Source organism: Pseudorasbora parva, chromosome 9 (genome assembly GCF_024679245.1).
Source record: "Pseudorasbora parva isolate DD20220531a chromosome 9, ASM2467924v1, whole genome shotgun sequence".
Lineage (NCBI taxonomy): Eukaryota > Metazoa > Chordata > Actinopteri > Cypriniformes > Gobionidae > Pseudorasbora > Pseudorasbora parva.
Genome location: NC_090180.1, coordinates 20361738 through 20372339, shown reverse-complemented (window position 1 = coordinate 20372339; position 10602 = coordinate 20361738). Strand labels below are relative to the sequence as shown.

Genomic DNA, 10602 nt, shown 5'->3' with positions numbered 1-10602 from the left:
AAATAAGCCATCTTTCATCCAAGACCACATCATTGATAAGAGATTAGACCTTATGTGCTTTAATGGAAACATGGCATCAGCCTGCAGTTTACTCAGCACTTAATGATGCCTGTCCTCCTGGTTACAGCTACCTGGAGAAAGCCTGTTACACTGGTCGTGGTGGTGGCTTAGCTGTAATTCATAGACAAACATTGGAGCTGTCTTTTCTCCCTCTGCCCACAGTGTCATCATTTGAATACCTTGCTTTGGTAAATGTAAACCTCCTTTTACTTTGACAATACTGCTTATTTATCGCCCCCCAAAAACAAATTCTGTTTTAATCTCTGAGATGCATGACTTTCTGACAACACTCTGATCTACTTCTGCCAACATTTTAATATTAGGAGATTTTAATATTCATGTAGATACCCCCTCCTGCCACCTGGCAGCTGAGTTTCTGCAATTATTGGACTGCCTCAATCTCCAACAGCATGTGGTTGGCCCCACTCATTCTAGGGGGCACACTCTGGACTTGGTCATTTCCAACTCTCCTCATATTAGAAACCTCTTGGTGTAAGATCTGGGTGTGTCTGACCACCAGGCCATCTCATTGGAGCTTCCACGCCCCTCTTCCCTTACCAAAGATACCCGTCAAATTTGCTTCAGGAACCTGAAAAAGATTAACCAAGACTCTTTAACTACGGACCTTCAGCAATTCTCCTCTGCTGATCTCTCCTCAGTTTCAGAGTCGGTTGACTTCTACAACAAGTCTCTGAGCAGCCTTCTAGATCTTCACGCACCTGTCAAAACTATGGTCTCCTTCTCGCGCTCAGCACCCTGGTACACCAGCGAACTGCAGAAGATGAAGACGGTTGGGCGTGTACTTGAGAGGCGTCTCAAGCTCTCAGGACTCACTGTTCATAGGCAAGCCTATAGAGATCATCAGAAGGCCTACGCAAGGTCCTTGAGAGATGCTCAGTCACAGTTCTACTCTTGCATCATCAACAATAACCCTGGAAACTCCAAGAAGCTTTTCTCCACTATAAATCACATCCTCAAACTGCAAACTCACTCTTTTTCAGAAGCCACAGAAGAGAGGTGCAATAAGTTCATGACCTTTTTTAGGAACAAAGTAGACAACATCCACTTGCTTCTATCTAGCACCTCCGCTCTGCATGTCCCATCTGTTGATCCACAGCCAGGGACCTTCCAACATCTCTGCTGCTTTTCCATCATCACACAGCTCAAGGTTGAGGACATCATCAGAAAAATTAAACCATCCACCTCTCCACTGGATCCTTTTCCTACAGCCTTGGTAAAATCTAACCTCTGTGTCTTAAGTCCATTTATAACCAAGATTATTAATAATTCCCTCCAGGCTGGCCTTGTTCCTTCATCTCTAAAAACTGCTATCATCAGACCACTTCTAAAAAAAACCTACTTTAGACCCAGATGTTATTGACAACTACAGGCCCATCTCCAACCTCCCATACCTCTCTAAGGTGCTGGAAAAAGTTGTTGCTGCACAGCTTCAGGTCCATTTGGAGCATAACAATCTTTATGAGAAATTTCAGTCTGGTTTCCGCTCAGGACACAGCACAGAAACAGCTTTGGTCAGGGTCACAAACAATCTATTGATGGCGGCAGATGAGGGTTCCCCATCCCTTCTCATCCTCCTGGACTTAACTGCAGCTTTCGATACAGTTGACCATAACATCCTCCTTCACCGTTTACATTCCACCATCGGTCTCTCTGACTCGGTCCACAACTGTTTTTCTTCTTATCTCACTGGGAGAACTGAATATGTTGCGTTAGGAGAAGCTACATCCCTGTCACACAATGTCACCTGCGGTGTCCCTCAAGGCTCTGTGCTCGGACCCACCCTGTTCATACTCTACATGCTCCCCCTTGGCCGTCTCATCAACCGGCATGGGATTTCTTTTCACTGCTATGCTGATGACACTCAACTTTACTTTAGGACAAGTTCATCTCCCTCTGCTGGATGAGATAAAGGCGTGGATGAAGCAAAACTTTCTGCAGCTAAACAGCTCCAAGACTGAAGCTATCCTAGTCGGCACTCCACTTCAGGTCCAGAAGTCCGTTATCACCAGCATTGCTTTCTCTGGTCAGATCATTCCACTTTCCACTTCAGTCACCAATCTGGGGGTCAGAATGGAATCGCAGCTTACTTTTGAAGCTCACATCAAACACCTGTGTAAGACCTCCTTCTTCCACCTCAACATTGCCAAACTTCGTCCCATTCTAACACTGGCAGATGCGGAGAAGCTTGTCCACGCCTTTATCTCCTCCAGGCTGGACTACTGCAATGCGCTCCTTATCGGCATCCCTAGCAAAAATCTCCAGAGGCTGCAGTGTATTTAGAACAGTGCTGCTAGGATCCTCATGAGGGTGCGCAAATACGACAATATCACCCCCATTCTAAAATCACTCCACTGGCTTCCTGTGTCGTTCAGGATCGAGTACAAGATCTTTCTCCTTACGCACCAGTGCATCCATGGGGATGCTCCCTCCTATCTCAAGGAACTCCTCACCACATAAACAGCCACTTGTAACCTCCCCTCTGTTTCTCTGTTTCGTCATGAAAATCTCACAGCCAATCTCCGTACTATGGGAGATCGGGCCTTCTGCTCTGCAGCCCCCAGTCTGTGGAATGCGCTCCCTGACCACCTGCGGACTCCACAGACTATAGATGCTTTTAAGCGTGGTCTTAAAACCCACCTCTTTAGCAGAGCTTTTAATTGAGCTTTTTTTTTCTTTTTCTTTTTTTTTCTTTTTATTCATTTACTTATTTATTTATTTATTGTTGTTGATTGTTTTTATTTCTTTAGCACTTTGAGATTTTGTTTAATACAAAGTGCATTATAAATAAAATGTATTATTATTATTATTATTATTATTATTATTATTATTATTATTATTATTATTATTATTATTATTATTATTATTATTATTATTATCAAAACTTTTCTGAATACAGCTGGTTCATAAACTTCTTAAGGGATAGAAGGGATAGTTGTTTAGGGATAGTTCACCCAAAAATGTCATAATTTACTCACCCTGATATATCTCCAAAACCCATAAGACTTTTGTTCATCTTTGAAACACAAATTAAGATTTTGTTATCTGAGTTCCACTGGCAGCTACACAACTACTGCTTTAATGCTTCAGAAAGCCTAAAGGCCTAAATTCAAACTGTTCATCACAAAGCGACCATTTCTTTTTACAAAATTTGAACTAAATAGCTGGATTATTATGAGTTTTACGATCTATAAAAATAAAAATGGTACCATATTCAAATAAAGATTTTAAAATGTAGGTTAAGTGTACAAAGTAAACACGTATATGTTCAGCTAATTTAGTTCAGCTAATAAGAATGTGTTAATGAACAGTTTTTCCAATAGTTTTTTTCCAAAAGTTTTTCCAAAAGTTATTGTCGACTGAGTGCATAAAATTGTTTTTTTAAACAAATTCCAAGCTGTTTTGTGACATCAAGACGAAACAATAGCATTTTATTCACGCAGACACCAGGGAAGATTTTAGCCACCTCAAACACTGCAGCTGATTCCATTGGATACTGGATAGCATCATGTCGAGAAGACGCTGTGCTCTATTGTGTTTCATATTATCTGGCTAACTCGTGTTATTACTATCTTAATAAGACTGAAAAACAGCTGTGGGCTGCAGTATTACCAAAAACTCTATTAATGCAGATTGTCTGCAATGTAAATCAAATGTAATGTAATCAAGCCACAAAAAAACATTACCACACTTATAATAAAATTATTTATTTACTGTCTTGTCTAATGCTTTAGTTATGAGACTTAAAATAATTATTTATTATTATTTTAAAAAGTAAATTAAATTAATTTGTTCAAAACATTTGTTTGTTTCAACAAAACCTAGTAAATCAAAAAATGAAAATGAAAATGAAAAGCAGGAATTAAATGCTATTGTGCATTGTGACTTAGAATTAGTTTCAGAAAGACAGTTGAGTATGGGTGACAAGTGGCTGATGAGAAACACATCCCCTGTGACGTCCATTTACAAAGACGAGCACCTACGCACTATAAAAATAGAATTGATTTAGGCTACAGCCTGGATCTGGTCCAAACTACAAAAAAAAAAAAAAAAAAGAAAAAAATTTTTTTTGATAAAGCTGATATCCAACAATTGCAAACAAGAAAATCAAGTAAAAAGGGCTTCCAATTTTATATGGTATATTTATTTACGTAAATAAAATGACCATAATTAATGGAACATTTTTAAGATGTTAAAACCAGAAGGAACTAAGCTTGAAAGTGTGTCAAGCCACTTTTTAACCACAAACATCATCCTGACAAAAGGTACTCTAGATTGTGAGAAACATTATGCCACAGCCGAACAAAAGATTTGTATCTCACTGGTATGTATTGTTTATCTATACAATCATTTAAATATTTGTAATGCAATTTTATGAAGTTTTTTTCCATATATATATATATATATATATATATATATATATATATATATATATGTATATATATATATATATATATATATATATATATATATATATATATATATATATATATATATATATATATATATATATATATATATATGAAATGAAACAGTGTATACATGATTTTGATTTCCTTTTTAATTCCCAGATGAAATCAAATATGGAATTGTCAGGTGAGTTCTTAAGGAGATGTTTACTTTGCCATTTATTTTTTTGACCATGTGGATTCAGATTAAGGCAATTCTTTTGGCAATTCTTTCGCAACTGCGCCCCACCTGTGGGTCCAATATTGCATTATCTTCAACAGTTATACTTTCACGATTTTGAGTAGGCTCAACTAAGCTGCACATTTAATACAATGAAGCAATTTTTCACAAGGGACCATTGAAAGTTAATCAAAACATTACGTTATTCACATTTTCTAGCATTGAAAATTGTGCATAAAACTGAAGTTCATAAACCTGATTGAATGTTGTGTAAGAAGGATGACATGCATTTTAATTAATAATACACAATAGATATCAGTCTGTAATTTTGTTTAACAAAGCTGTTTGATACATGCCCTTAAAGTACATGTGTGTTAGTACATGTGTGTTTATGCTCCTCTAGAGGACACCGCAATGATACCTTCCTTAGACCCTTACCGATGTCCTTCTCATCTGGAGACCTTGGCCTGGGTCAGATAAGACTGGAGATGCTTATTAATATGAAAAATTAATTATATATGTGTCTTTATTTCAAAATGATTTTCACAGCAAGAAGACTATCATTTTCATGTTTATTTTAGATTGATCAATTGTTTGTCTACAAAGAAAAAACTCTGCAAGAAAGTCTTGAAGAAGGTTTGTTAATCAGCATTTCATAAATGCAATACAGTCAAATCAAACGATCGACATCCATCTCTTTTAATTTCTTAAAGCTTGCTGTGGAATAAAGTTTAACAACAGATATGAGGTGAAGGATTATACTGGGAAGAAGGTGTTTAGTATTCTCGAGGACAACGATTGTTGTAACAGGACTTACTGTGCTGGAGCACGTTCCTTCATAATGAATGTTTTCAATGACTCAAATCAAGAGATCATCAGACTGGTGCAACCATATGTTTGCAACTGCTGCAGCAATGAGGTATGAATGTTATCTCTATCTTGTTTAACCCTTAATTATGTTCTTCTACATATTATATGTTGTATGTATATTTTAGCTGGAGGTTCAGTCTCCACCAGGCATTAACATCGGACATGTCAGACAAAACTGTCATATTTGCCTCCCTAAATTCACCGTTGAGAATGAACGAGGTGAACCAGCATTTAAGATTGCAGGACCATGTGTACCTTGTACCTGCTGCACGGATCAGAATTTTGAGGTGATCCATAAACACACAACTTTCCACTGACTAAATAATATTCGGTCACATAAGTTAATCATTTGATATATTTTAAATTGTACTTTGAAAATATAAAATTACACTTTTGACCCTATAGCCAACCTCTCAAACTCAGAGGACCCTGTACAGGGTCGGGAATGACATGGTCATGTATATACTTTCCATTTTCAATGTCTGTGGAGGAGCTATGATGTCATATTTGGTATCATTTGAAAGCCTAGAGTCTCTACTTTCTGGAGATATCACAATGCATCACTTTGGCATTTGTTTAACACGAAGTAATGTATTTACACTAAATTACTCTGGTGCGATTTCCGCCTGGATTTGGCCTACCCAAATTGAATAGCTTCCCATACACACATACAGTGGTCTAGGTTCAAAATGTTGGTGTCATTTTACAGGAAACCCTTTAAAGTTACATAAAACACTGCTAAAAGTGATAAACATGTAAGTATATGTTGTCTAATCTGTAATAACCCCCCAAAAAAGTAGGCGCTTTTTAATTTTTATAAATTCATTTTTGAAAGTGTGTAACTCAGGCCCTGTGTGCTCTAGGACCCTGCAGACACTTTGGGATGTTTCCAGCATGTATAATTAATTTAATTACACTGGAATATTGCATTTATATCACTGTATATGGTGGTGGAGGGGGGGGGGGGGGTAGCTGGGTGGGGCCGACGATCGGCCGTCGGGCAGTTTTTGTGCGTCGGCCAACTAAGTTTCCTCGGTGTGTTCCACACAGTTCCACGCCGTCGGCTGGCGTTCGTCCTCGTCGGCTGTTTTTCAGCCGATTCGACATGTTAAATCGGCGTCGCCGCATGTCGGTCAGTCGGGACATATGATCGTTCTGATTTGCTGTTCAGCTAGCGAACCAGTGCACGAGAAAATAAAACGGAAGTGACGAAGCAAGTAAACGACAGAGTCAAGAGGGAACACAGAACGCCTGTCTCCTCCATAGACAGTAAAAGAAAGGTGTCGTCTCATTTGATTATATTCCTCATTACGATACATGTTAACACATGTTAATATACATGGCTGTGTAGACCGAGGCAAGTGAAGACAAACTGATCAGCATGATCCAGCAAAGGCCAGCTTAGTATCACACTACGGGAAAATGTTAACGTTATGTCAACTGTGTGGCGAAAGCAGAACTGTGGCGTGAGATCGCAAATAAAGTTGTCATGTCAGGTAAGATTTCCTTTTTTGCAATAGTTTTTTCTTCTTCAGTAGTCCATATTTTAAAAAAAAACTGCATGTTAGATTGTTGTGTGCAACTTTCATCTTTGCACAGCAGTTAATTTCACATTCAAAATGCACTAAAGATATCAAAACACTTAATGCATGTCTTTATGTCCAAAAGCAATGATAAATCCACAGTTTAGCCCTCATATATTTCGGTTGTACTAACTGTGTGGAGAGTTTTGCAAAAGTGACCTAAATGTATTGAGAAATGTGTTCTAGCGACTGTAAAAAAAAAATGCTGTCATCCAGAATACATCCAGTTAAAAGTAGAATAAAAATGAACATTACAATAGCCATGAAATTGACATAACTCAGCGTAATGTTTTTTTTTTTTGTCCCTCAGAGAGAGCTCAAGAAGGGGATGGGATTCATTGCGAACCCAGTACATGTGTTACAAGAAACCTGGACCCTCAGGAAGTTCTGGAGCTCAGAAGACCCACCTGCAGTTTCTAGAACCTCACACAAAAAGGAAGGAGTGCACCTCAAATCTAACTATCAGGGTACACACACACACACACACACACACACACACACACACATACATATGTGTGTGTGTGTATGTGTGTGTGTGTGTATAATTTATTTTATTTATTTTTTCTTTCCATTTGAACAAATGAACATTTTGCTTTTGGTAAAGTGGCCAATGAATGTTCAGATGGGTCTATTTACAAGTAATTCAACAAATCAACTTCCACAATGTGCATCTGAATAGATCAATTTAGCCAATTTGCAGCGTATTGTTTTAGCTATGCCCTGTTATTGTTATGGGTTATTGGTGAACAAGTGTAAGAATCTATTGTATCACATTGTTCACATTTTGATTGTGTCTTTAAGGAACCTTTGTCTGAAAGTGAATCCTGTTTACCCTCAGATGGTACCAACAGTGACACCTGGATTGGCACCCGTGAGGAGCCCAGCTTCATTAAGGCTCTTGGCTGAATCTACCTATATAGCTGCTTTTATAGCTATTCTCTATATAGCTATTTGTGCCCATTGTACTGAACATTGGAAAATAAAAAACTTTGACTTTGGGTAATTGCATTCACAGTTCTTTATGTAAAAAAGGATCACAAGACACAAGATGATGCAGAATTCTAACCCTTATTTTGCAATTTGACATCTAACTAGCAGGGTAAATAAACACAATAAACACATCTGTATTGATGTTTTAATTTAAGAATAAATAGATTTTCAATTAATAGAGACATATTTTCATAATGTGTTACTTCCACAATACAATGTTATCAAAGTGCAATATCTGTAAACTAATAGTTAGCATGGTTACTGTCAGTTAAGTTCAGTGTATGGTTTAGTGTTACATTATTTTCATTAACATTTCTGTGCCACTGGAGATTTCATTTCCAAACTGCTGTTATGTGATGTGCAAGAACCAGCATGATATCATTTTGAAGAAATGTCACCATAGGCATGTTTCCAATGAAAAAAATATATACAAATTCTGTCATAATTCATTGAACTAGCACCAAGCATTGTCACAAACATAATTTACTGTAAATCAGACAGAATGCGTCATACACATATATTTATTTTAACAATCCTTTGGGTAAGTGGCCATTGTTCAGATTGTGTCACATTAACTTCCACAATGCATCTGAATGAGCCAATTTGCAGGGTATTGTTTGAGCTATGCCCTGTTATTGTTATGGTTCATTGATAGGTGAACAAGTGTAATAATCTATGGTTTCACATTTCGACTTCGGGTATCCATGGTTTCACCCATTTAGTGAGCGTTCCTCGTATTTTTCGCGTCCGCTTCTACCTTTCCTCTTCCACAAGTAAAAGACCAAGGGCTGACAACGGCAATGCCATTTGCAACGTTCTGAAATGCACGAATCCGTCTGTGTGGGGAAACGAAAACGACAGCTGATATCTTTATAGCTCTTCCGGTTTCCCGCTTCGAATAACGAAAACAGACTACTGCCACCAGCTGGGACGGAAAGGTATTTCCTCTAACGCAGGCGCAGAACGGACGCGCTATTGGCCGTCGGATGTCGAGCGTCGGCTTGGTGTGTCAGGGCAACTTTGGACCGCTTTGGACCCAAGACGCGGCCGACGTGAGCCAACGTGAGCCGACTCAGCAGTTTGCTTTCGTCGCCACTAGTTGATCGGCGTCGGCTTGGTGTGTTCCTAGCTTTAGACTATTTGAATAAATCATACAACATGACACAGACAAACTTCTTTTTTCCACTATTATCTGTTCCACTATTATATTTAGTGGAAATAGCCCAAACTGTCAGCAGGTTCCTAAAGCACACAGAGTTACACACTTTCAAAAAATAATTTATGGGGGAAAAAAATCAAAATCAAAAAATCAAAAAGTATCACTTTTAGCAGTGTTTTATGTAACTTCAAAGGGTTTCCTGTAAAATTACACCAAATTTTTGAACCTAGACCACTGTATGTGTATGGGAAGCTTTTCAATTTGGGTAGGCTAAATCCAGGCAGAAATCAAAACCAAAAATGGCAAGGAGTGTAAGAGGTTAAGCCTAAACATACCAACAAACCTGTACCTAGCATTACCGTATCCCACCCAAGCAGCAACCTTCCGGGGTCTGTACAATGATGAGTAAACTCAGGTTACAAAATTAGTTTCGAGTTGGAAAAAAACAACAACAATATATATTGAAACAGCAAAACTGGTTTCATGGTACAGGCCCCAAGGCCTCTCTGAATCTAACATGGAAGTGATGTAAACTGCAATTCATTGACAATTCAATCCCACAGACACCCCAAGTAAAACTTTACAGCAGAATTTTTTGTTTACAACCTGGTACAAAAGTGATGTATGTTCTCCAATCTAAAACACAAACCGTTTTAGCATTTTTAGAAAATTCTTTTTAATATGCTTTTTAAGCAGTTTTCCTGGCCCACATTGGCTGATTTCAGTTTGTGGTAGCCTAGTTCTCGGGAAAATTGATCCCCACAATGACGGTGGAAAATAACCTGACCTACAAACACATTTCTTTGGTTTTAAATGTCAATTGTAACATGGTCTTGTTGCCTTCTCGAACAGTTGTAAATCTAGTTCTGTTTTCTGAACATATTTAGCCATAGAAACTAAAACTGTTAATGTTAAAAGGATAGTGTACTCAAAAATGAATTGTGTGTTGTAATACCTGTCTTAAACTGTGACCACAGCTGGTGTCTTTAAATGAGGCAGCGATAGACAGATCATTTGGCAAGATCTTCAAACCTTTCTCACTGAGTGGACCAAATGCAGCAGCAGATTTTGTGCTGAGGTTTCCAAGCAACCTGGAAATCAAAATGAAAGCTACACTTTTGGGAGCCTGCATACTTATTGTGAGTATTGTTAAAAATACCAAAAAATGTTTTACTTACTTCCCAGTGTTCTAATCTGATACTTTTTGATATTATTCTATTAACTTACTATTACTAATTTTCTAATAATTGTAACTCAATTCATTTTTAGGACTGCATGTATTATGAAGAGTGA

At 37.9% G+C, this 10602-nt stretch overlaps 1 protein-coding gene across 1 annotated transcript; it reads left to right on the top strand.

Annotated features, from left to right (window-relative positions):
* The first annotated feature begins 4661 nt into the window (after positions 1-4661).
* LOC137089811 (phospholipid scramblase 1-like) lies at positions 4662-10602 on the top strand. Its single transcript, XM_067453385.1, has 7 exons — positions 4662-4674; positions 5111-5178; positions 5289-5343; positions 5421-5626; positions 5703-5864; positions 10287-10448; positions 10579-10602. Exons 1-7 carry the CDS (start codon positions 4662-4664, stop codon positions 10600-10602), a joined length of 690 nt encoding a protein of 229 aa, XP_067309486.1.

Coding starts and splice junctions, on each gene's coding strand:
- LOC137089811 (XM_067453385.1), top strand. Junction 5,179..5,288: donor ATCTGGAGACCTTGGCCTGG/GTCAGATAAGAC, acceptor TGTTTATTTTAG/ATTGATCAATTGTTTGTCTA. Junction 10,449..10,578: donor TGGGAGCCTGCATACTTATT/GTGAGTATTGTT, acceptor ATTCATTTTTAG/GACTGCATGTATTATGAAGA.